Source organism: Salvia splendens, chromosome 10, assembly GCF_004379255.2.
Source record: "Salvia splendens isolate huo1 chromosome 10, SspV2, whole genome shotgun sequence".
In the NCBI taxonomy this organism is placed as follows: Eukaryota; Viridiplantae; Streptophyta; class Magnoliopsida; order Lamiales; family Lamiaceae; genus Salvia; species Salvia splendens.
This window is the reverse complement of record NC_056041.1, coordinates 426,953-453,199: the sequence shown is the minus strand read 5'-3', so window position 1 is coordinate 453,199 and position 26,247 is coordinate 426,953. Positions and strand designations below refer to the sequence as shown.

Genomic DNA, 26,247 nt, shown 5'->3' with positions numbered 1-26,247 from the left:
CCATAAAAATGGCTCACAGATATGCTCCGAAGGAGGCGCCAAGACCACGTCTTTCTCTGGCGCCCTTGGGGGCTTCTGGGTCTTCCCCTTCTTTGGACCCGAAGAGGTCTTTTGCCTCTTCGGATTCTTCTCGGCATCAGGCGCCGAGCTGGTAGCCTTCTCTCTCTCCGGCTCCACAAGCTCGGAGGACTTTCTGATAGCCTTATTCAACATGAACACTGCCAAAAAGCAAGAAAGCAAAGTCAGATTTTCTTCGTTAAAGCAGTAGAGCATAAAGATAAAGAGAAATCCTCACCCTCGGCCTCTTCGTCCGAAGACGAGATGTCGAACACGACGTCGCCCTTGACGAGCTCAGACTCCGTGTATTGTTTCCTAACTATGGGAATCTTGTTGAGCTCGCCATCGAGCTCGTCCAACGGTTCAGGCCGAGGGTGACGGATAACGGACTCCGGCCCTCTCCAGGGAAAACTAGGAGCCGCGGTCCTATCATAGTAGAAGAAGCGATTTTGCCACTTCGGCCACTTCGTTTTACAAAAGGCCCTAAAGGGCTGTAAAGGGATCAAGTAAAACCAAGACCCCTTCCTCTTAAATTGAAAGAATTTAAGGATCGCCTTCAAAGACAAATCCCTTCCTAACCTACGGAGTTCGGCAGCGAAGGCCGACAAGTGCCTCCAAGAGTTCGGAGTCACCTGGCCTAAAGGAAGCTGAAAAAAATCTAGTAAATCTATAAAGGCAGAAGGGAGGGGGAAACGAAGCCCGCATTCTAAGCAGGCCTCATACACGGTGACGTAACCCTCCGGCGGGGAATCAGCCCTGTGATCACCGTCAGGTACCACCGCCTTCCCCCCAGGAAAAGAGTATTTTTCGTAAAGGGATATCACAGTATCCTTACTCAAGATACTGTGAAAATACTCTACGGTCTTCTCCCCGGATTCTTTCCGGCTAGAAGACCCCTTACCCCCTTTCCTAACGCTACCCGACTCCGAAGAAGAAGAAGAAGACATTTTTCTTACTTTTTGAAGGTGAAGGTAGTCTGAAGAAATTTTTGAAAGCGGAAGGAAATTTTTCACGCAGAAGATAGAGAGTGCAGAAGAAGCCAATAGCAAAGGTGTTCAAATGATGAAGAAAGACGGTATTTATCAGATTTGGAAAAGATTTCAAATCATCGCACCGTTTCATATCCCACCTTTTCAGGATTCAACGGCCGGATTTTACTGTCGCATTTAATGCCGCATTTAATGCAGTCACGCGCAGGGCACGTCCCCTGACTTCAGCCTCCCCCGTACCCTTTTCCAGAATGCCGAAGTGACTCGCTTCGCCGAAGTGAATCACTTCGCTTTTCGGGGGGGGTAGTGATGGGGTACGTACTAAACAAGCCCAATAGCAGTGACAGCTCGGCCAGCCCAAAGCCCAAGAGTTCAGTTCGGCATTACCAAAGAGTTCGGCCTCAGCCTACAGCTCGGTAAAAGCCAACCAATCAAGCTCTGCTCTCAGGTCGGCATCAAGCTCTACTCTCAGATCGGCAACCAAAGCAGTTCGGTCTCGGTATTCGGCCGAACAAGGAGTTAGTGGACCCATACAGGATGTCCAACACACCCACTACCACGTGATGTCAGTTCAGGCCACGATCGTAGGCCATGACCTACGCTTCGCCCACGATCTTAGGCCATAACCTACACGACATCCACGACTTAGGGTGGTGATGCAAGCCATGATCTGAGTTCATTATATAAATAGAACTTAGATCTGATAGAAGAGGTTGGAAGCTCTCTAGAGATAAAAGACCATATAGCAAATAGCAAGTTTGTATTTGTAAGCTGTAGAAAACAGATCAAGCAATACAATCTTGCCCTCCCTTTTTCCCGTGGACGTAGATTTACTTCAGTAAATCGAACCACGTAAATTCTTCGTGTCATAATCTTCATTCTCTACCAGCATTTACAAACATCAAAAATTCGCGGATCCATCAGTAGCATTGCTTTGGCCAGGACTTAAAAAGTTGTGGTGTTTGCATTCATTCTTATTGAGAGCAATTTGTAACTTATTACTGCTGAGAGCTTCTTTATACTACTGTATAAGTTAAACTCATTGTTCAGTAGAGCTTCTTTATACTTCTCATGTGTAACCCTTTCTCTGTCCAAATACATTTGCAAGGCTGACATTTTCTGAGGAGGAAACGACATCGGTAATGATAAGAAGTTATGGACTAATAGCTGCAAAATGCATTAGTACAGTTTAGTAGATGAAATATGGAATATACCCTTTTTAGCTCTCTTCTTTGACTATTATTCTAGAACTCTAAATCATGTTGTCCCTGGCTTTATAAGGAAATGAATTGGTTTAGAAAAAGAATTTCCTGTATTTGAGGGGAAAAACATACAATGAAGATCTTCAACAGTATCACTCCTATAAAAGCAAAGACAAGTTCACGGAAGAAAAACATTTGCTTCTCCCGAATTCATTTGAAAAGACAAATTCGTAGTATTCACAAAGATATCACGCAGAAATATGAGTTTAACAGACCACCATTCCACTGTAAACTAAATAAACTTGATAGCAGAGTTGGTCTTTTCTAGTTTCATGCTTTGATAAATAAACTCTTTCTGTACTATTGATTATTTGTTGCTGCTAATCATTAACTTTAATTATGTTGGCAGATATTCTTGCTTTTATTTGAACTCTTTGATGCAGCGAAGAAGAATGAATGTGGAGAAAATGGCAGCTGCTTGATCAAATAGAGATGGTTCATTCTATGAGTTCTTTTGGTTTTGGTGTTCTAGATTAGACTCTAGGTAAATTTTTCATATTGTTTTTAATTTGGTTCTCAATCTTTCAGACCCATGTATGTGATCACTCTTTGCAAGTGTTTATTTGGATTGGTTATGTCATGATCTCCAAACATGAGTCTATTTCCATTCTGATTCTTTTTTGGTTATGGCAGATTTCGAGGGGTTTTCTGGAAAGATGCTAGAGTAGGTAAAAATAATATTCTATATAACTTGTAATGCTAATTGTGTTATAAGACTTGGTCTATTACCTATTTGTCATAACTTAAGATTTTGGTATTGCTTGTCAAATGTACCTGATTATTGGTATTGCAGTATTGGTTGCGATGGCAGGGGTGATGACAGGAGCCATGGCAGTGGTGATGACAGGAGTCAATGAAGAACCTTCTGTTATGGTTAATGGCTTGGTTAATGGCAGGATTCCACTTCAAAAGAACCCCTATACAGGGTAAAAATTCTTTATTTCTATTTTCCTTTTCACAGTTGATTCTGTATTTTCATTCATTTTTCGTGCTTTTATAGGAAGATCATCGTATTCAGCAAGATAGCAAGGGTGATCACTAGTTCATTCCTAACATTACTGGTTTTACCTGGGCATTAACACCTGACACAGTCAAGGAACTATACTTTGGGGAATTTGAAGTAAGTTATTTTTAATTATGTAGAAGATTATTTTGATTTTTATTAACATTCTAACATTTCACATTTCTATAGAAAACATTCTACTGGCCTTCTGATTGGGAGAGTGAGGTAAAGAATGTATGGTCTACGAAAGCCAGTGAAAGATATTCTGGATATATTAATGACTTGAAGACAATGTACTTCAGTGGTTGACCTAAGCCAACTTACGTACCTAATGAGTTGTGGAGTGGATTGATTGCTTACTGGAAGATTCCTGCTGTTATTAAGAAATCAGATGCTGCAAGGAAAGCCCGAATGTCCGAACCTGATGGACCCGGGACTGGAATAAGTAAGCGTGGGGGTGTGTCTGTCGAAGAGAAAGCTTTGAAGATGGTAAGTGTTATATACATATAAATATATGCATATATATCTTAAATTAACTCATGTTTTATTTTAATAATAGGCAGTCGAGAGAGGTGTCTCAGTGAGGGATTGTATGTATGACTCGTTCCACGCACTACACACTTACACATATAAAAGGGCTGCTGATATAGATGTAAGTTTTATGAATAGAATTGATGGTTGCATAAGTAGTAGATAATTATTTATTTAGTTAGATTTATATTGATTTAAAATTCATTGGTTGGCTTATTTTGAAAGAGCAACATGGTAGGTCATAGTTGAGATATGTGGCAGATTGACGCCGTTGTTGTGAGAAATCAAGAATTAAAGTCAGTTTGTCATTGGACTTCTTAGGAAAACAGTGAAAAAAATTGATTTATTGACAAAGTCCCACAATTTCGATTGATACCATTCATTAATATGTATATCAATGGAAATATGTGGATTCTTGAATATATCTAAATTTTGGAATCCTCTTTTTTATCGGCTAGTTTTGCTTATTCTTTACATTCCAGTTCCAGTTAATGGAAATATGTAGTAATTATACCATAATTTCTATCTTTTCCTTTGTTTACCAATTTCAATTCTAGTTCATGATTTATTCCATTACATATTTTCTCATATTTACCTTTAAGTACTTAACCATTTCTATAAGAATCCAATCTACTGCAAGCATCTTAAATAATAGAACTAAATTTATATCACAACTTGTACACTTCCAAAATACTCACAAAAACCACACCACACAAGACAACACAACACAAACATGGCAATAAAAATCAGCCAGCCATTCTCACAAAATACAGGAAAATGACTTCTGCTTTGAGCATTGTTATTTGAGGTGACACAGAAATAAGGCCACCAGCTGGCTTTGTTAGTAAAACTCCTATTAGTTTCAACATGAAATCTACTGTATAGATGCGACGAGAGACAGCTTGACTCGCCCTGTCCACTCCTCCCCGGGTTTGAGAGCAATCGGCTTTTCTCTATAGCTGCTGCATCCACACACAGCATCTGCTTGTACTCATCGTCTCCCAAATCAGCTATCGTCTTTGCTTTCTTCTCCCACAGATTCCACACCACTGCCATCACAAGTTTAGCCAAACATCACAAGTTTATTCAACTTCTAAAACTCCAATAGAGTCAAAAGAGACATGTGATGGACTGAACTATACCTCGGATTCAAATGTTAAGGCGTCGCCTTGTTCTGTGAAACGCTCTTTGTTAAACAGGCTGTCGAGATAGTCAAGTGTTTCCAACCCCTCTACTCTCACCTCACTGTCAATGTTCACAAAAATTATAAAAGTAAACAGATGCAATCTTCCCACAAAACAATATCATAACCACGAAACGAAACAAAGGGAAAACAAAACACCACATGTTTCTGTGTATTCACCTGATATCTGAGACAGAGAAGTAAGTGTGATAAGCAAACGAGAAGCTAAAGGGCTTGCAGTTGACATTGCGGATTCGTGAGGTCAAGCTTAAACATCCATCAACGCTCAGATTCACCCTAATCCGGAACTCAAAACTGGGAAAACAGAAACAAAACCAACATTCATGATCAAGTTCTTGATACTAACACCCACAAGATTGAAGAAGATTCACAGGTGATACCTATGAGGCCAGATTTTGAGATCATCATCAGATGATTTGAGAATCAAATCAATGAATGCTTTGTTAGTATGATCAGCAGACGGCAGAGGTGGAGGATTCTCATCAATCATCCATATCCTATTCCTTGCAAATCCATGCTTCTCCAACGACCCACGTTTTCCAAACTTCATCAACAGATCACAACACATTCTATTGTCAGCCTAATGCAGCAAAAGATCCATTTCAAGAAATTGAAACATTGATGTGTAATATAAATACTACCTGTGGGAAACAAAAGATAAAAAAAAAGGACAGCCTAATCCGTTATTTACTCAGACGGATGAGATATCTCAATGTCTTTCGTTTGAGGGTTTAGGATTCTTAATTTGGTGTAGTTATTAATGTATGAAAACAATAAAAAAGATGGGTAATAACTTTAATTATTAGTTTCAAAACTGGGCTGGGCTTCTAACTCAAAGCCCGTCGCATTGAAGCGTACGAGGCCTTTTAACGTCATAGATATTTTCATTGGCCCAAAACATTGTACAGCAAATTAGATGGGCACAAATTCAAAAAAAAATAGAGGAAAGATTAAATGTGAAGTGTCCCACTATATAAGAAAAATGCCCTTCTACTAAAAATAAAAATTCAACGTTTTCGATTACCATATCTTTGAACAAAATCTTGGGACTTGCATCCCATGTTCACGCCCCAGTTTGATAGTTGAAATTATGTGGGGAAATTAGATCATTATCCACAAAACAAATTGGAATAAGGAAAACTTTATATATGTTGTTGATAAACGTTTCATCAACCAACTATCTAAATTATTGTTATTATTTTCTTATGCAGCAAAAGTCCATTCAATGAATTTGTTTTAGGACTGGCGTCACTGCTGAGTGTTTCTTCTTTCTCAACAAATTAATCTCACTATATGTAAATATTTAAAAATTGGCTTCACTCATTTATGCTCGTAGTTAACAAACTTACAAATAATTAATGATTTCTAGGTTCACCACTCCAATTCGGAGATTTTCTGCATCGGCAGGCTTCATTCCACGAATAACAAACTTATGACCAACTTAAACATATTATGATCGACGAAATTTAGGTGCAAAAAGTTTAAATTTGGAATTCAAATTATCTAATTTAGGTGTTTTATTAGCATAACTTTTTATTTCAAATAATGTAGTTAATGTATTTTAAATAATGAAATTATAGAAAATTGAATTTTGCTCAATATAAGACTGTTACTATTGCAGTTGTGGTTCATATAATAGTACTAACGTGATAATTGAATCGGCATGGAGTTGGGCATGTACTGTGCTCCTGCGCATATCAGTAAAATGTTGGAGCAGGTAACATCTAATTTGCTGTAGACCCCTTCAATTAAATCGGCCTAGAATTGGGCATGTACTGTGCTCCTGCGCATATCAGTGAAACGTTGGAGCATATATTCATTACTACGTGGTACATCCATCTGTATCGGCGCGGAGGCAACACCGTGACTTGTACTTGCACCATCTTCCGATTCCCAGCGCTCTGTAGCAAATCATTCATCTTCTATTATCATATTGTGCAATATGATACATGCTAACATAATATTCCCGACATCATCTTCGTGCCAAACTCGTACCGGGCACCGTATAATTGCCCATCGTGCTTGAAGCACACCAAAAGCTCGCTCAACATCCTCCCTAGCAGCCTCTTGTTTTCGCTCAAAATATTGTTTCTTCGCTCCAACCGGTTGGCGAACTGTCTTGACGAATACGGGCCAACGAGGGTATATCTCATCTCCCAAATAGTATCCCATGTGGTACTACGTGCCGTTGGCTACGAATCTGATTTCTGGACCCTTCCCCCGGCACTCATCATTAAAGAGAGGCGATGTATGCAGAACATTGATGTCGTTGTTCGAACCTGCAACACTTAATACGCATGCCAGAATCATCGAGGGATGTTTGCTTTCGAAACCAGTAGTAAACTGGCCTTTCCACGCCACCGGGCAGTTGTTTCACTCCCAATGCATGCAATCGATGCTACCTATCATCCCTGGAAAACCGTGCACCGAACCGTGCATATCTAGCAGTCTCTGGCACTCATCAGAGATTGGCTTTCGTAGGAACTCCAGACCAAAGATTTCCCGGATGCCCTTACAAAACTCCCGGAGCACCTCTAGGCTAGTCGTCTCACCCATCTATAGGTATTCGTCGAACATATCATCCGGTCCGGCATAGGCAAGCTACCTAATTGCAGCGGTGCATTTCTGAAAAGTAGACAGCCCGATCCAGCCAGTGCAATCACTCCGGAGGGTGAAGCACCTGTACCGCGCCGCCAATGTCGTCGCTATATGGGTGAAGACCTGTTGCAACATTCTGAAACGCCGACGGAAAATCTCTGGTGGGTAACGGGGGTTATCGACAAAGTAGTCTGCCATCAGCCGTTGGTGCGCTCCGGTATGGTCTCGTGGGATTGTCCAACGATGATGAATCGCACGAGGGAGCGCCGCCGCATCCTCCTTGTCGGCTTCCCTCTGCACCTCTTGAATCAGAGAATCCCACGTGTCATTCCACAAATCATCCATTTTTTAATAGCAATGGAATCCACAAATTTTAGAGAGACAAAGTAGGAATAAAGAGTTGGAATGGTGTGAAAATAATGAGGATAATGAGGTGTATTTATAGGCAATTAAAATAAAATTAAAAAAAACGAAAAAAAGAATTGTCCACCGCCGCTGCGCAATCGCCGCACAGTAGACCGCCGCGCTCCCCACCCCGCTGCGTCCTCGCCGAATACTCGGCGATGGCCTTTCCGCTGCCTCTCACCTGGCTACGCCGGGGCGGACGTTTCCTGCGACTCCATAGCGGCCGGCGCGCCGCCCCTTTTGTGGATACCCTATTGAATCCACTCACCCCTAATACAGTTAATTCCGGTAATTTCGTTGTATGCTGAGACATGAAGCTGTGGTCCTTGCTGACTCATTAACATAAATCTTATGTTAATTTTCTTCATAATTACCTAATATTCCTCAAAACCCACCTCAAATCCACTCAAAGATCTAAAAGGGTTGTTCAATTGTCGCCTCAAAATCTGACCGTTTCCATCTATTTATTCAAAATAAGGTGACAAGGTCAAATCAAAACATAGACTAACCTCTCTCTCTCTCTCTAGGCTTCTTAAGTTGAGACCATTCTTTCCTGGCATGTTTATTGTGCTGCTGTTTCATAGAACACCATTTCGATTAACACATTTGTTTTTTTGTCATTATTAAAAACTGATTCTTGGCCAAATATGCCAAATGCTTCGCTGTTAGTTCTTGACAGACTAATTTATTCTCAGAGTAAAATTAGAGTTGATTGATGCTCAATTTGTGTTGTGGAAAATGGATCATTCTCAGAGATCAGCGGTTGAAATCAGCAAGTGCTGCTTCAAAGTCCACGTGGCGCATCGGTTAGGGTAAGATCTTCTTCTTACAACATTTGATTGTCCCATGGTTGTTTAATCAAAGTACAAAGATTGGATTTTTATGGTTGATTTGATGTTTTTCAGATCATGGAAAACAGAACGAGGGGAAGAACTGTTGTTCACTAGTTCTAAGGTATGTCTGTTTCACGAAGCGTTTACTTTACATGATTGATAACATATACTATGATCGAGTATCTTTATCCCCAAAGTCTCAAAGCTAGTAAATAATGGATTAGCATATAGGAGTTCTGTTTTTATCTATCTACCCTAATCCTCGTTCGCCTTAAATATTGTTTTTGAAGAGTGTAACAATCCTAGTACCAATATATGTCTCTTTGTTTGTTGCCGTTTACTTTTCATAACATATAGTACTAGGATTCTTCCAATAATGCCCTTTCACTGCCATACCAATTATGCAAAATTAGCTCAAATCGATATATATTTTTCGCATTTACGAGGATTTCAACTTTTAGCATCCAAAATACCTTCAAATGCATGTAACAGTATTATGAGTTTTCCTCTTAAATTCCACCAATTTAAGTGATAAAATATTTAAGAATATTGGTCTCATTAGCTTGATAAAATGAGGTGGGCCGATGTAGATGGGCTTAAATATCTTTAAGCTGGGATAATTATATGGGGAGCCCTTTCTCTATTTTTTTAGGTAAAGAAAGTTGGCAAATCCCGGTTATAAGAAACTATCTAATACTTATTAGAAACACATAAATTATCATGCAATAGTTAAATATCAGACTCAACCAATGGTGAATGCTCTAAAATATTAACAATATGCATAATGCAACATAAAATCAACAATAAAATAGTCATCAAACCCCCTCTGAATTATAGAACGATAGTTAACAGTAACCTCGAATTATCCTATAATCTCGACAATTCCAACAAAACTATAAATTTCCTCTACCAGTTTTTGATACCGAAAGCCTTTGCCAACTGAAGCATATAAAATAGTCATCAAACCTCTACAGTCTAAATTGAACAAACCCCAATATTAGCTACAAATACAGACCTTCAAGCTTCTTATACTAACCTTTTTCTATTACACTGCGAACTTTATTTCTAAAATCATTTAAATACACCATAAATTGTTAAATATTCGTGATTCTTAAATGGTCAAAAGTATGGTGCAGGTGTGTCCCCTAATGTGCTTTGTAATGAAATAAATGCAAGAGTGTACCACAATGCCAACATTTTTTATTGCTAATTTCCGACATGAGGAATTTAATGATGCCATTTATATATAGTATGATACCTACCACTTTAGAGATAGGGTTGAGGTATATCTCTCCATTATTCTTTACTTCCTATACTATTATACTACTACAAAATATACAAATCTAATTCTCAAAGCTTTTTTCAGAATCTTTGCATTTGCTGGATTCTTTTTCTAGTTTATTAACTTTTGTAGTGATCTAACTTGAGTTTATAACTTTATATACACGACATATATCCCTAGACAAGAAAATTCTTGTGAAAAGTAAACAATTCCATAGGGATATAAATACATCAGCAATTAGAGAATGTCTGCCCATTGCCACAAAAAATACTAGTAGTAGGAGTAATATATTTGGTATTGGAATTGTCACTATTTATCTAAAAATTCCACTTTTGTTTGATGCTTAGTTGTTTTTTGCTACTCCATAAAACTGATGATTCGGATGCTACGCATGAGGTAAATTAACATAATGTCTCAATATATATATATTTCAATTACGTTAGAATGTCTCAATTTTTCCAACTTATATTTTGCAAATAACAGATTAATCTGTACTAATATTAGGAGATTATATATTTTAGGAGATTATAAAATACACTCCCTAAGTAACCACTTTCGGAATATAAGAATACATCATGATGAAATTATATATAAAAGGAATCAATGTAATTACATTATTAACTTATGAAAAACTTTTTTCTTTATCTCCTCTCGATTTATGGACGGATCACTTTATTCAACCTCTCCCACAAAAAAAGGTAATACTTGAAAGTATGGTTGGGTAACCCTCATGTTAAAAAAAAACAAATCAAAAGAATCACATCCTATTGTTCCTTCAATTTTTCTAACACACACAAAACATTGATCACAAATCAAGAACATAGACACAGATAGTCAGGATAGTTTCGTCATTGTTGGTGATGTCTAGTCCTAATAACAAAATTGTGTTACCAAAAGGCTTTTCTTAGTGAAGAGATTATCGATACGTTGGATTTTGAACTTCAAACATTGTTTAAGAGGCGGAATCATCATTTTATTAGTATTTTTTTAGCCATTTATAAATATTGTTTTTCAGCCAATTTTGATATTATAAATAAAATTTAAGAGCTAGGATTACTATGTTTTCTCATCAGTTATACTAGTTATTTTTGTGGCATGTTTGCATCAGCATCAGTAGATCTGGTTTCATTGTATGAGGATATATGGTCTAAATATGCTAGTTTGATTGCTTAGATGGAAAATTAAAAAAAGAATAATGCTATGCGGCCACATTATGGCCAGCCATAAATTAAGTAAATAACAAAAAAAATTGATTTTTTTTCAAATTTTTAGTTTAATACTATTTGATTTTACTTTTATATCATCTTCATTATATGTTGCTCAACATGTTAGTGTTGTTCTTTCGTAGTTTTTGCTCAACTTATTATTACTGTCATTTCTTGATTGTTGCTCAACGTATACAGTAATTCGTGATATTAATGTGTTTTACGTAATGGAATTCAAAGATAAGTATCAACTCACAAGTCCATTCACACATATATAAGTTTATATCGCTAATTCTAATTTTTTTATACATGTAAATGGACTAAATTAACTTTTTATGGCCGGCCACATTATGACCATTTAGCATCACTCTTAAAAAAATGAAGCTGAACATTTGAAACTGGAAACTGAAGCTGAACATTTAATGAGTCAAAACATGATTGTTGTCAACAAAGATGACAATGAATGAGAAGGATAATAAATATGTTTGGTTGAGATGAAAACAAAAGATAGAAGTAATGAATGAAGAGGCAAGGGGGTTGAGTTATCAAGAACAGTATAATAGCTGAACCGACAGTGAAGAAAGGTGAAGTGGGATTGGATGTTCAAACTGTAAAATTAATATGCAACTCATCCATCATCACACTTCGCTCCAATGAAAACTTCCAAAACTCCCACTTTTTTGGTTATAAATTTCAACATGGAAATAACACGAAAGATGGAAAACTAGCTAGCTAGGTTAGGTTGCTAACATTGGTGGGCATGTAGTAGCATAGCTTATTCATCCTTGTGTGTGTATGCATCTCATAATACCCATGTTCATATAGACATACTATAATTAATTAATATAGGTGTTATTTTTTTATATGATACAACTCCAAACATTTTTATCTCAGTCATTTCAAATTCTAAATCAAGTAGGAGTAGATAAGTGAATAAGCTAATACATTGCTCACTTTCGGTAAGTTAGTTATCTTACCTTGATTTTAGTTAAAATAAGGTAACTCTGAATGCGTTTATTCCAGTCTCCTCATATTCTTTTATAAGTCAAATTGTCCAAGGCTTATTCGAACAACTATCAAAATACTTCCCGCACCACACTCACTTTAATTTGTTTGTATTTCTTCCAAAAATTACAATAAATTAAAGAAAGATATGCGTATATCCAATCCATGCATTCTTAGAAACTAAAGCAAATTACATTATAATTCAATTAACAACTTAATATTCACATGTTTTATTCTTATCATTAAAATAAAATTGGCGAGAAAAACGACCTACATATGATACCATACAATAAACCGACCGAGGGAGATTAGCCTCAAAGTTTGAATTCCTTTTAATATTTAACAATTCACTAAGTTTACATTTCTTTTCACTTGTTCAAAAGTTTTATTCTATTTGTGATTAATTATGTTTTGGATTCCAACTTTAAACTAGCTTCTTTGAAAAATATTTTATCAACTTATTTTTCTGAAAAACCCCACCTTGCTAGCTAAAAGTTTGATTCTATCCCTCTTGATACAGAGCGGGGTCTATGGTTTAAGCCTTTATCATATTTATATTAATTTTTTCTCGATGTCAAATTATTTAAATTTTATGTAAATTATTAGGTAAAAGCTTTTAGTGCTACCTCCGTCCACAAAACATAAATAAAATTGACTTAAGTTTTAATGCATAATTGGCTACGTAAAAGAGAGAGGAAACATCCCTATTTGTAAAGTCTAATTTTAGTGGACAATCTAAAATGGTAAAACTAGTCAAATTATCTAAAAAAGTCCTACTCCTGAATACTACAATTTGCAATAAAACTTTGGCAAAAATAGCTTTTATTAATATTTTTTTGTAATTGCCTTTGGATTCATGGACATATTGCCAAAGTGAATATATTTTAAAAAAACTACTCCCTCCGTTTCTCCATAATTGAGTCATTTTTTTATTTTGGGAAGTTTTCTTATAGTTGAGTCATTTCCTTATATAGTAACTTTTTTCTCTTTCAAACTTTACTTAATCTTATTTTATTTTCTCTACTTTATTCACGTTCTACTTTATTCTCTCTACTTTTTTCCTTCACTTACTTTTTTTATCTATTTATTTAACACATTCAACATTCATTTTTTAAACTCCGTGCCGAAAAATTTTACCTCAACTATGAAAAAACGGAGGGAGTAGTTCAAAACTAAGGACAGTAAACAAGATTAATCCTTGTATTTATCTTAAACACCCCTAAAACTTTCCATCAAAATTCTTCAATAAAAAAACGAAGAATCTGGAAAAAGTTTGGGTAATTGTTGTAATTACTAAAACGAAAAAAACGATAAAGAAAGAACAGCTGTGGTGTAGCAGTATGTCATTTCATGGGACAACCCCATTTGTCCACTGAGTCATAAGATGTAATGTGTGTTGTGTGTGTGTGTTTTGCATTGGTACTTGTGTACTGTTTGTTGCAATCAATCTCATTCATTGTAAATTATACAGTACTGTATTTCTAATTTTGTGAGTTTAATTTAACTTTCAGCGTGGCCCACTCTCTGTAATTAGGCACACTGTATATCTTTTAATTACTCTATTATAAACACACATGCATACACACACACACACTTATATATATATGTGTGTATCGTACGGTCCTCAAAGTATGCATAGATTTTTTGGCAAAAAAAAATCTCTGGTGCATGATGTTTTGTCACCTCAATGTTGTGCTTTTTTTTTGTTACTCCAACTTCTTAATTTCTTTTCCCTTTTCTGCAAGTTGGTTTACCACAATTTCCCAATTTATTTCAACCAATTTCAGAAATTGATTAAAACTAGTTAGGAGTTCAAAATGTGAATTGGCAATTTCCAATAAAACTTAGGGTTTTGGGTTTAATCACTTTCACACTGTAGGTTTTTATTTTTGCTAGTTCTTGGAAGTTTTGTTAAACTATTCCGATTTTATGAAGCGGAATAAGAATATATATTTATGAATTTACACAATTAAGTAGGAGTACACTAAATTGAGATCCACGCCACGTAAATCTATCCTACCTGTATGCAACTTTATATTGTTGTCTGCACTCTTTTTAATCAAAATAATCTCCAATTAAGTAGATTAGCGTTAGAGCATCTGCAGCGCTGCTCTCCCGGTCGAACGGCGTCTATGTCGCTGTGCTCAAACACGTCCGTGCCACTGAGCAGGCTGATGTGGCGGTACGGGATTAGCCAACTACAAAGCCGTTGGCATTTTCGATTTTAAAAAAAAAACTTTTATAAATAAAAAAAATATTTTTCCACTTCCCAATAAATTATATCCGTTTTCTCCCCACTTTTAATTTATTTTTCAAATTTTTCCCCCAAAATTCACATTTTCATCTATAAATACCATCACTTCCACACAAAAAATTTCACACCACACTACACAATTATCATCTAAATTCTCTCAGCTTCTCTTATCAATTCCCAATCTTTCACTCTTTACAAAAAAAATGTCCGGCTCCGGCGATCACCCCTCCGACTCCCGCGGTGGAACCACGAATGGTTCGGCTCACAACCATTCCCTAGTTCGGAAACGCAATTCTCGGCCCCTCCTCAAACCCAAGGTTCTTAAGTTCCGGGTGGCTACCGGCCTTACCCGATAGACGACCAACATGCCCCCGATGGGCGATACGGGTGGGCACCCAAATCCAGACCGGGAGGGAGCGGCGGCTCTCAAACTCCTCCTCTTCCTACTCCTACTCCTCGTGGTGTCCGCACCCCAAACACTCCGGCGGAGATGAATCAGTTATTCAAAGCCATTTGATTATCTCCGAAGATCCGGAGATAGACACGAACCAAAGCGGGGATAGGTTTTGGTGGTGCGTCTCTCACCGGTACAATAAAAACCGCCCGGCTGGAAGCATCGAGCATAATGAGAGTATGGTGCGCAATGCCATCTTCAGAGCCAACGAAGAAATCCAAAAGTTCCAGGGGTATTTCCTACAGGAAGAGCGGTCGGCGAGGAGCGGCAGGAGCGAGCTCGCCATCATCAGTGCCGCCTTGGCGACCTACCAATCCCAACATTACAAACCATTCAAGTACCTCAGCGCTTGGCAGGAGGTGCGTGTGCATCCGAAGTATAAGGGAGGCGTATCATCCTCATTCAGCTCCTCCAGCAAACAGTCGAGGTCGGTATCCCTATCTGACGTCGGCGAGGATGAGGTGGCTAGCCAGCTTGCCGGAGCTAACTTGGATAGCCCCGACGCCGGCCCGAGCAGTTCCCAACGCCGACCGCAAGGAAGGAAGAGGGCGACGGCCAACTGCCGTCGCGCCGCGACTTCATCCGCCCCCGCTCCCTTTGTGCCACCTCAACCCCCCACCAACTCGTTGCGGACCCTTTTGGCTCAACTCAATTTGGTCGATAGGTCAAATATGACTCTCGAGCAACTTGATTCGCATTTGGCAATAATACGGGGTCTCCAACAAACATTGGGGCCGGAGAACTAGTCTTCCACGGGGTATTTTTTAGCCTTTAATTATGTATTTTTAATTTTTTAGGATTTTAATTATGTATTTTTATTTTTTAGGATTTTAATTATGTAATTTTTAATTTTAAGGATTTTAAGTTTGTAATTTTGATTTTGTAGGATTTAATTATGTAATTTTTATATTTTAATGTATTTTTAGTAATTGAAGTATTTAAATTAAATAATGGAATGATGGAACCCTTGAGCATGTACTTGCGGAAAAGCATGAATGTGAGTGTTGTGCTCTTGGGGAAGAGCATGGTGTAAAAAAGTAATAAAAGTGGATACAGACACATATTCATGCTCTTGACAAAGAGCACGGATTGTCAAGAGCACGGATGTGGATGCTGGAACAACAAAAGAATTTTCAGATGATTAATTAATAAAGTAAAGCAGCTTAGTGATTTAAAACAAAATTTAAAGGTTGGAGAGCACATGACATGCTTCTCAAAAGTAATTTGCTATATCAGTCGATTATCGAATTCTCCAGCCTTTTCTTTTTCCGATTCTTTTTTAGATTAGAAATTACTCCACTATATTAATTAGCACAAACGCATTTTATGTGCAAGAGCATGATCAAATTATAAGGACAATGTATTGATAATGGAATACAGCATAACAAATGTAGAAAAAAAAATACAAATTCATTTTTAGGCCTATGTTTACCCTGTTAAGTGTGGGATGGGGGGGGGGGGGGTTAACAAGATGCAGTAATTTTAATTTGAGGATCACAAACAATTCTTTAAAAATCATGTCAGTAGCTAGTACTGTGCCAATGAACTTATACAATGACAATCTTTATATTGTGTTTTACATCAACCTTCTTCAAATTCATCTATGTATAAACACATGTATAATTGTGTGATTGCAATCTTATAGTACATGTATATATTCATATTCCAACGAGAGAATAAAGGATTAGTGGGTGGGTTGTAGGGATGGACAGATGAGGATGGAAAAAGAAAAAATTGATTGGACAAGTAATGGCATTGAAATGAAATTGTATTGAGAATGGCAAAGAGGGGGGCAGCCTTTTTGGTTTGACAGGACCTTCATTTTTGTATTTCAGACCAGATGGAGAATCTGATGTGATCTTCCTCCACAATACGCTCAAATTCCCTCTATTATTACAACCTCCCCTCCTTTCCTAATTTTAATTCTGAATATTCAACCAGTTATTGCTTAATATATGTGTGGAATCACATCCTTTTCTTCCATTAATATGCACTTCCTAATGCTCTTATTAACAGTTTACAACTTGTTCCACACTCATGATTAGGGTTTTTAATTTGTCATTCCCACCTAAGAGCATAAGCCAATAATAATCCACAACTATATTGTGGATTATATTGACAATATAGACAAGAACGCCTGTGGCAAGAGTAGTGAGTGATAGTTGGTGCATAGTTTAAGGAGCGACTATATTCGAGAACAACTTAACAGATTTAATAGATGATGTTTACAAGTATAGTGCATCTTCATTTGGCATCCATTTATAAGATTACTAAGGTTAAGTGTATTTATCTTGGGGCAACTTTGGGTTGGGTGACCCCTTATTAAGTTTTTCTAGGAGCATATGCGATAGGACAAAGCACGATGCAAAGACTTAGTGTTGGTCTAGTCGAACATTGTAAGTGTTGGAGTCATATCCTTACTCATTTCTTAGGAAACTTTCCAAATAATCACGCATCTAAGAATTGTCCCAAACTAACTATACTTAAATATATTTAGCTAGAAAAATAAATGTTAAACTTATTGATATTAGTAACAGTTATATATGCATAGGAATTCCACAATTTCCGTTGTGTTTTGATTCATTCTTAGCCTTCTCTGTTTATGCACCGAAGATCACATTATAAGAGTAGCCTAGCAGGATGAAGGCCAAGACTTACATCTCATGTAGACCCAATAATAATTGAATAAAATGGAGTACTATAATATAGAAAAATGTTTGGGGGTGTTCGTGTTCCCAAAGTTGTTGGCAATTAGAAAACTTGCACTCCTAAAAATTGCTGTCTTTATGTCCAAAGAGGTTTTTTCCAATTATGGAAACTGTACATTACTACAGCGCATAAACCCTGGTTTCAACCATTTTAAAACATGTACTTTGCTTCTTGGTTTAATACAACTCCTCACCTCCACTTAACTGCTGGTTAGCCCATACTAATTTTATTACTTAAGCTTTGTTATCTGTCACACGTGTCTTCATTAATATACTAAAAGCTGCACTATCAGAAACAAAGCCTATTTTTTAATCCATCACCACCTGCTAAAATTAGGGTTTTCTTTGTCATCCTTGGTGGAAATCTTATTGTAGTTCAAATATTTGTAGGGACATGTTGTCACATTTTTTCCTGACTTAAGCGAATTTTCGGGAGCCAACATCTTTAATCTCAATAATTACTAACCCACAAATTCTGTGATGTAAAAGGAATATAAGAGTTGCCTAAGAAAAGGAGATCTAATTATCTATTGAAATATCCGTGTAATTCAAATAATGTTAATTGATTTAGTTTAGAAACGTTCTCATGAGAAACATATCTCGGTTGTTACTTTTGGATGTCCCATTAATTAGTACTCCATGATTTGTTAATTTAAAAAAACTTAAAAACATATGATAAGGAGAGAACACATTAATTAATTTTTAATTAAAATATGACTTCACACTAGTGTTCTTTCTAAGGCAAAGGCAACAAGACAAGCAATGTGTGGTGCTTTCAAATTGAGGTGAGTAAAGAAAATGAATTTCTCTCTCCTCTAATGTGTATTAGTACTAATATTTTAAACCTTAATACTGTGTAATTCCCACCTTTCTTTAGCTATATATAGCCTAAGCTTCTCCTAAAAAAATATATGAACTTGTTTGCTACGAGGTCTGTCTTACATCTTCTCCCTCATCAACACTTGCTTTGCTGTAGTTTTTTGATAGCCATAGAGGGAGAGGGAGAGGGAGAGGGAGAGAGAGCTTTCTTCTGTCCAAGCAGAGAGGCAGTATGATTCAATTTGCTGCTGACTCATTCATCCAAATGCTGAGTAACGATTCAAGTTTTACTCTGCAGCTGAGTGAATGAAGTAGGAGCCTAAGTTGAATCTTAACACTTTCTATTCTTGGACTGAAGGGAGCTCCCTCCTTTTCTTCATATTTAATCTCATCTTTCCTTTTCTTAGGCCTAATCAACTTCAACTTATCATATTTTTTGCATGAGAGAATTGATGTTTCTTTGTAATTGAAATTAATGGTCTTTTGTGTTTTTGAGATTTTGAATTGGATAGGAAGCAAAACAAGATTTGGTGTTTCTTGGGCGTTGGTAATAACAACAAGTTCCAAGGCTTGTGAAGTGGTCGTTTCAAGTACCCAAATGTCCCTTGATCCTCGAAGCCAACTGTGTTTTCACCACCATTCTGTAAATTTTTTTTTAATTTGATTTTTTGTTTAGGTTTCTATGTAAAATCCCACTAACTAAGACTAGGTTTAAGTTTATATGTACAATCCCACCTTCACCATTTTAAATGAATTTTTATTGATTATTTTGTGTTAATTAGGTTAAATTAATTAGATTTGAACTGTGTAAAAGTATGTAACTAGTCCGTGGTTACAAAGATGTGGGCCTTAATTCGTTTCATGTGACAATAAAATGAGCACTGATTTTTCATAAAAAAGTTCAGAATGATTTGACAAGAGCGGTGGCCATGGCCATCTTTTTATTAGAACTCTGAATAATTTACGAGATAAACATATAAATATGTTGTACTACTTGAAAGCAATTTATTCCAAGTATAAAAAAATAGGAGTATCACACATCTTTAATGGTTTTTATGACAAAGTTAATATTAATTCGGATTCCAAATTCCAGTTCTGAAAGAAAAGATAAACCAGTGGCACATATATTAGTTGTGGATTATAATTGCAAAATGAAGTGGCATATATGCATATTAGTTGGTAAATGCTTTTATAACTAGTTGACTTATAAAATATAAAGAGTATTGCAGAAAATTTCTAACAATTCATTTGGCAAAAATATTGATTAATTACTAGTAATTTACTAGTATTATATCTGATCATAGTAAAATCCATAATTATCACATGAAAGAATGATAGTATGACTGTAAGATTTTCAATACATGGGGTAAAAATCATCCTTCTTCAAATGATTCATTAATTCGAAGTTGAGTGGAAATACCAAAATTCTGCCAAAATATGGTGTATTGTTGTTGAAGTGATAAATATCAAAATCTCACGTCATTTCCTTCAAAGATTTGCATAATCTTTGAACAAACCCTAGAGAGAGAGAGATAGATAAGCAATTGACAGTTTGATTGGTAGTTCATCTCCTTCCCGAAGATTGATAGGTGCCCTAGTTAGCTTCTTTCTCCAAACAGAATCTCTAATTCATTGATATAATAAACTTCCAACTACTGCCACAAACATATTTCCTTTTTATCTTCCCCATCCCCATTTGTCTTTTTTATATACATTTACCCTATTTAACTTTTATTCCCCCTATAAAATCAATACACAAAACATGATGAAAGGCCATATTCAATTAGGCTTGAGACTATGTGTATTGATGTGTGTGTAAATATTCTATAAATTCTAACAATATTTTCATCTACCTTTATTGTTTTACTTGAGAAGGAGCACACACTAGCTAGAAGGCCTTTTCACTTTTGTATATTTACAATATATATTTTCCATGCATGCATGATTGGTCAATGCAATACCTTTAATAAGCATATCTTCATTAATGTTTTTGTCGCGGTCTATTTTCTTTCCAACTATTTAATCACTTTTAATGCTTTAGATATATGGATTGATTGGCTTTATGTATTAATCCTATTCAATTATATTGGCACTAATATTGTTTATAGAGGAGTATGAATGTGATATAATTAGGAATTTATATAAGTTATTTCACTACAAGAGACATTAATGAAGACACCAAACCTTTTTTTGAAAGGCTGCGAGGTTTGGTCTCTTGACACACAATTAATTTTTTAATAGAGATATATCTTATTTGGAAATAAAATGCCTATGATTGTGCGATTTGACTAATATAATTGGCTAGACACAGAGAGATTTTTCTTTATTCCATGGGGCCAGATGTTCCAACTGATTGTGGATTTGTGAGAATATATTAGAGTGAGATTGAATTTCTTGATCACAACTTTTTTTCAGATAATATATATCATTAAAGATCTTTAACAATTTTCTAAACTTTTATAGGAAAAAGAGACCTTCAAGATTGCATTTTGATTTGATTTTTGGCCATGTCCACATGTCGTATGTAATAATGGAGTTATTACTTATTACTAACCTTGTGATGAGAAGAGTAATTTTAGCAATTCACATGAATGCATTGTTCATAGAGAAACCATTTTTTTGTGTAGGAACTTAGCAATTCAGCTCACGTGTTAATTTAGGTTTTGATTAGATGGGCGTCAAGTGTTTTATTTATTAAATATTAGTGAATTAAGATATTTTAACTTTAATTATGATATATTATCTTAATTAGAATTTTCTTACTCCAATTAAGTTACATTTGATTGGGGTATAGATTAATTAGTTTGGTTTTTAGTTAAGGGCTTAAGTTTTTATCGATACCCAATAAAAAGAGTGGGCTTTAAGTGGGCTCTCTATATTATCAATTTCCAAGTGTTATTATCAGTACCATTGAAGTGTCACATTCAATATGTTAATTTTCATAAGTTCTTGTTCTTTCAACTTTTGTTTCAATAGGGAACTTACCATAGTGTATATACCTTCTAAGCCAAAAATCAATTTATAATAAAATAGATGTATAATCAACTTCATCCAAAACTTTCAATTAATTTACCAGAAAAGATATGCAAACATTGTAACAAACAGTCACCCTAAGTATTCACAAACAATCATCTTCTTACAAGAAAACAATAAACAACAATTCACACGTGAAAGTAACAAGAATCATTCCTTCCTCGAAGGAAAAATCGAAGCTTTTAAGCGTGAGCGCGAGCGCTGGCCCCGTGTTCGTGCTTCAAACAGCTTTGCTTTCAAAGTGTTCTCTTTCAAGTCTGAATGCAGTTTGACAGATGACTCAGCTGAAGCATTCTGATCAGGAGATGGTAGCTTCTCACTCCAATGGCGAACCGGGCTCGGTTGGCTCCTCCAGACAGAGTGACTCGGCTGCTTCGTCCCGTTTTCTGACATCATATAGTGATTTCTGATCAAATTCTCAATCATCTGGTTTGAATTCATCCCACCACTCTCTTTTGCTACTTCACCGTTTTCAGGCTTCTGAGTAATGCTGCTTGTTTCTCCCGGTCCGTCCACAGCACGCTCTGCATCATCCTCGATCTGGTTTGAGCTTTCACCGTGTGCCGTTGCTTGAGCAATCTGTTCTTCATACTTCACCTGCAAAGCAGATGGACTCACCCTCTCTGAAGACGTGTTTTTCTTCTTGGCTTGCTTTGTCTTCGTGGTTTCACCTTCTTCGTTTCTGTGGTACTCGTTATCGTGGCTCTTTAGGGTGGAAATTTTCATCCTCTCTAGCTCAAAACAATTAGAGTCACTACCTCCCGAGTCGTCCTCGTCTTGAGGAGCGCTAACGGCCATATTCAGTGGGATCGACTCAAGAGAACTTCTTCGAAGAGTAGGATCCTTCACCACTTTTCTGCCATTAGCGTTGTGAAGTGATTTAGCCTTTACGAATGCTTCGATCTCGGAGCTCAGCTTTTCAACGACATACTTTTTCCGTCCAACACCTTCCAACTTCATCTGCATCCTCTCGTCGAGCCATGTTTCCGATAAGTGAAGAATCAATTGGTCATGATCAGTTCTTTCAGTCCAATCTTTATCGGATACTTTCCTGAGAGCACGCAGTTCTTTCTCGTATCCTCTTATTCCTAGAGCAAACTCATCGCAGAGATCTTCCATGAGATCGTGTGACCTTCTTCCGTTCTCCAGCTCTTTAGAGAGTTTAGCGAGAGTCGTCTTCACATCATACAGCTCCCTGGCTAGCTTCCTGTGTAGGCTCTCTGACCGCTTCCTCAACTTCCTCTCGTCCTCCAATTCTTCCCTCAAGGACTGAATGGTTGCACTCATTCGATCTTGCTCCTTTGTCTTCCTAGCTACTTTTTCTTCTGCAATCTGCTCCATCAGTTCGTCCATTTCACGTCTATCAGCTTGTTGCTCCCTCACCAACGCTTTGATCTGAGAGCGTGCGTGATCCAACTCCTTTTTTAGTGCTTTCACGAGAGACATGTTGGACACATGTTGCTCTTCCAGACTCCAGATACGGTTTAAAACTTTGAGTAGCTCCGTTGATGTTCTTAAGCCATAGCTCGTCTCCCCAGCTCTACCTTTGAATTCAATGGAGCTGGTAGGTGTGAACGCTGGGTTATAGGGCGCAATCTGCAGAATACTAGCACTCGATAAAAACGTAAAGTGGAGAAATAAAATGATTTCAAGAAAAATGAAATGCATAATACAAAAAGTAAAATCCAAGACCGAGCTTGTTTTATATAACAGCCTATGGTACACATTGACAAGAATTTCTATGTCGTTTCTCTAATTCGGAACTCTTTATTTTCCCGAGATAGATGAAAATGACATAACTAGCATAATGGAACACATGAGCTGCTTTTATAAGTATTTCTGAAGTGACGTTACGATACATATGCAGGTCTAAAGAAAAACGAATCATAAACAGCCTAGTCGAAAAATGTAACATTTTGAAGATCACAGATAGTAAGTTAGCAAGTTGGTCATAGATGTGGTTTTGACAGGTTAAAAGGAACTTCATTTATCTGTAAACAAGCTAGCTAATCGGACAACAAGGAATAATCACCCGTGATGTTTATCTAGAAAAGCGACGAACATGGATGGAACAGATGATAGGAGTGGAAGGGAAGTGAAAGCCATTGAATTCTCAGATAACTCTCGAACGCGTATATGTCCTAGAGGGCTTTACAATAGCACCATCCCGATGTTGAAAGTTAAAAGCGAAGCAAATGTAGAAGCTTAAGAGAGTATGACCGCGTTGAACAAATTTTCACGAAACCATGATTAAGAGGAGGCAAGGGAAATTGAGGTACCTCCATGGAGCTGCCATAACTCGCTGGTGATACGGGTTGCAGGGCACGGCTATTCCTCTCAGCTGACCGATGGTGTTGCATTAATGTAGCCGCAACGTGCCTCCTCAAACTGCTAGAACTTTCTGGCTGCTATTAATCAATGAACCTCATCAGCAAACAGTTCGAAAGTCGAAACCAAAATATGATCCTAAAACTCAGAGAATTCATTAGAAACATGAAATCAGATAACATAATACGTCTGTGTAGAGAGATTTCTCAACTTCACTTCATAAATACGTCAATATATAACACGAAACCATTCCATTTTTCACTCAAAGAGGCTCTATGATTAGCCTCACATATACACAACCACTGATTGAATAAAGAATCAAATACTAAACCATAACCAATGAAGGAAGAGAAATTCACAACTTTACTAAAACTCTATTCTTTCACAAGAATACTCACTAACTGCAAAATGCTTAAAAAATCAGATTGATAAAGTAGTGAGTTCTAGCTTTGCAAGAGGCTTCAGAATATCACAAAATTTCCACAAAAGTGAACAAACCAAACAAGCTCCAAAATCGCAAGAATTTCACCAAAACAAACAAGCACCAAATTTCACAAGAATTCCCACTTCAGATATTGAAAATCCAAGAAAGATCAGTCTTTTACACCAAAACCATCTGCAGCAAAACTAAAAGAGTTGCCCCACATATAAATAACCACTAATTGACTAAAGAATCAAATACTAAACCATAGACAATGAAGTGGAAAAATTCACAACCTTAATAAAACTCTACTACTGCTTGATAAGAATATTCACTAACTGTGAAATCCTAAAAACAAATCAGATTGATAAAATAGTGAGTTCTAGCTTTGCAAGAGGCTTCACCAAAATTTCCACAAAAGTGAATAAATCAAACAAGCACCAAAGTGACAAGAATATCACCAGAACAATAAATAGAAAATTCCCACTAGAGATATTAAGAAAGATCCCTGTTTTACACGAAAGCCATATTCAAGAAACACGAAAAAGGAAGAGTTTTTAAGCAATTTATTTACCAGGTCAGGTTCGGGATCAAGGCCGCTCTTCTCTTCATGATTGAGGCGGCGCAGGCGCGGAAGAGGGGCGTGGTGCATTTGATCAAGGTCCCAGAGAGTGGCCGCAAGTTTTCTTGCAGAAAGAAAAGGAATTTGACAAGGGTTTCCTCTGAAATCTTGCAATTGTTTAGTGGAAAAAGGAACTGCTGCTTCTTCTTCTTCTTCTTGTTGTTGCTGTAATTGTTCAAGTCTCCAAAATGATGCTACTGGAGTGGTGTGTCCCCCTCTTTTCCCCACCCTCCTCAACTTTTCCCCTAAATTTCCTCCTTTATCTGCTGGCTCTTCCCCACTTTTCATCTCTCTCTCTCTCTCTAGAGCTTAAAAAAATAAGGACTTTTTGGCTCTCTTTCCCACTAACTTGCCTTGCCCATTTGGTTTACCTTCTTCTGTTCTTGCTCGATCACTGTTGCTGTAGTCTATGTAGAGAGAGATCTTTGGATTGTGTAGACTGTAGTAGTAACTTTTTTTGTTTCTAGTTGCGCCAGACACTCACTCAAATTCAATACACGAAAGCAACGTGTTACATGAATTTGGATTTGTATTTATGTTGAGTTCTTTCCTCGTACTTATACATTTTTAACATCTACACTTATAATTAGCTTGATTTTGTTACTCCATCCACACAGATATTCATGTATTTTTATTCTGTATCAGTAAGTTTTCTATTTAATGATCTGAGATCCATTCTTGATTAACAATAATACAATTATGTTATACCATCTCCTTGATCTCATCAATTTTATAGTACATGTAAAATTTTATGTGTACCACGATTTCAACTTCAATACTTCATGGACCGTTTTCATTTGGGTGGGGCCCCATTCATATGTCGTTATTGAAATTTATGGACTAGTATATATTTTATAGTATATATTTTTGTCATTCAAGAGTATATTGTGTTATCATAAGACCGAGTACTATTTGCGATCAAAATCCAAAATATCACGTTAATATATAACATTAATTGATTAATTTTGTATATATTCATATTTTGCTTTTGTAATATGTCGAAAATAGTTATCCTCGGTTTTATGGATCATGATCTGTCCTATACAATTACTCCTATTATTTTAAAATTTAGTTCATCATTCATGTTCCAACATTTTAATATGACTAAACAGTCATTTGCAATGCTAAAAATATTTCTTAATTATGCGTACATAGGTGGATATAAAAACAAATAGAGAAGCTAAAATTGAAAATTTTGTATTGGAGAGTGTTAAAATAAAATAAAAAATTAATA

At 36.6% G+C, this 26,247-nt stretch overlaps 2 protein-coding genes and 1 long non-coding RNA gene across 4 annotated transcripts; 1 reads left to right on the top strand and 2 right to left on the bottom strand.

Annotated features, from left to right (window-relative positions):
* Positions 1-3,633: 3,633 nt before the first annotated feature.
* LOC121751677 lies at positions 3,634-4,272 on the top strand. Its single transcript, XR_006040147.1, has 2 exons — positions 3,634-3,800; positions 3,871-4,272. It is a non-coding gene; the product is annotated as an uncharacterized LOC121751677 (long non-coding RNA).
* Positions 4,273-4,576: 304 nt separating this feature from the next.
* Positions 4,577-5,771, bottom strand: LOC121751297 (putative glucose-6-phosphate 1-epimerase). Its single transcript, XM_042146014.1, has 5 exons — positions 5,688-5,771; positions 5,427-5,590; positions 5,206-5,340; positions 4,985-5,087; positions 4,577-4,891 (listed from the first exon to the last, which is right to left on the bottom strand). Exons 2-5 carry the CDS (start codon positions 5,534-5,536, stop codon positions 4,853-4,855), a joined length of 387 nt encoding a protein of 128 aa, XP_042001948.1. The 5' UTR covers positions 5,537-5,590; positions 5,688-5,771; the 3' UTR covers positions 4,577-4,852.
* Positions 5,772-21,645: 15,874 nt separating this feature from the next.
* On the bottom strand, positions 21,646-25,500 carry LOC121752259 (uncharacterized protein At5g41620-like). 2 transcript variants are annotated; one of them, XM_042147236.1, is made up of 3 exons: positions 24,966-25,500; positions 23,922-24,050; positions 21,646-23,238 (listed from the first exon to the last, which is right to left on the bottom strand). In XM_042147236.1, exons 1-3 carry the CDS (start codon positions 25,299-25,301, stop codon positions 21,793-21,795), a joined length of 1,911 nt encoding a protein of 636 aa, XP_042003170.1. In that variant the 5' UTR covers positions 25,302-25,500; the 3' UTR covers positions 21,646-21,792. The 2 variants fall into 2 exon arrangements, with proteins under 2 accessions (XP_042003170.1, XP_042003169.1); XM_042147235.1 differs by having other exon boundaries at positions 23,922-24,047.
* Between the last annotated feature and the right edge of the window lie 747 nt (positions 25,501-26,247).

What these genes read in the sequence shown, in the direction of transcription:
- LOC121751297 (XM_042146014.1), bottom strand. Translation starts at nt 5,536, where the DNA reads ATGATTGATGAGAATCCTCCACCTCTGCCGTCTGCTGATCATACTAAC. An exon ending in CTCAAAATCTGGCCTCATAG is followed by an intron (nt 5,341 to 5,426) that starts GTATCACCTGTG and finishes CTGTTTTCCCAG; the next exon opens with TTTTGAGTTCCGGATTAGGG. An exon ending in CCTTAACATTTGAATCCGAG is followed by an intron (nt 4,892 to 4,984) that starts GTATAGTTCAGT and finishes TTGTGATGGCAG; the next exon opens with TGGTGTGGAATCTGTGGGAG.
- LOC121752259 (XM_042147236.1), bottom strand. Translation starts at nt 25,301, where the DNA reads ATGAAAAGTGGGGAAGAGCCAGCAGATAAAGGAGGAAATTTAGGGGAA. An exon ending in TTGATCCCGAACCTGACCTG is followed by an intron (nt 24,051 to 24,965) that starts GTAAATAAATTG and finishes ATTGATTAATAG; the next exon opens with CAGCCAGAAAGTTCTAGCAG. An exon ending in GTTATGGCAGCTCCATGGAG is followed by an intron (nt 23,239 to 23,921) that starts GTACCTCAATTT and finishes AGTATTCTGCAG; the next exon opens with ATTGCGCCCTATAACCCAGC.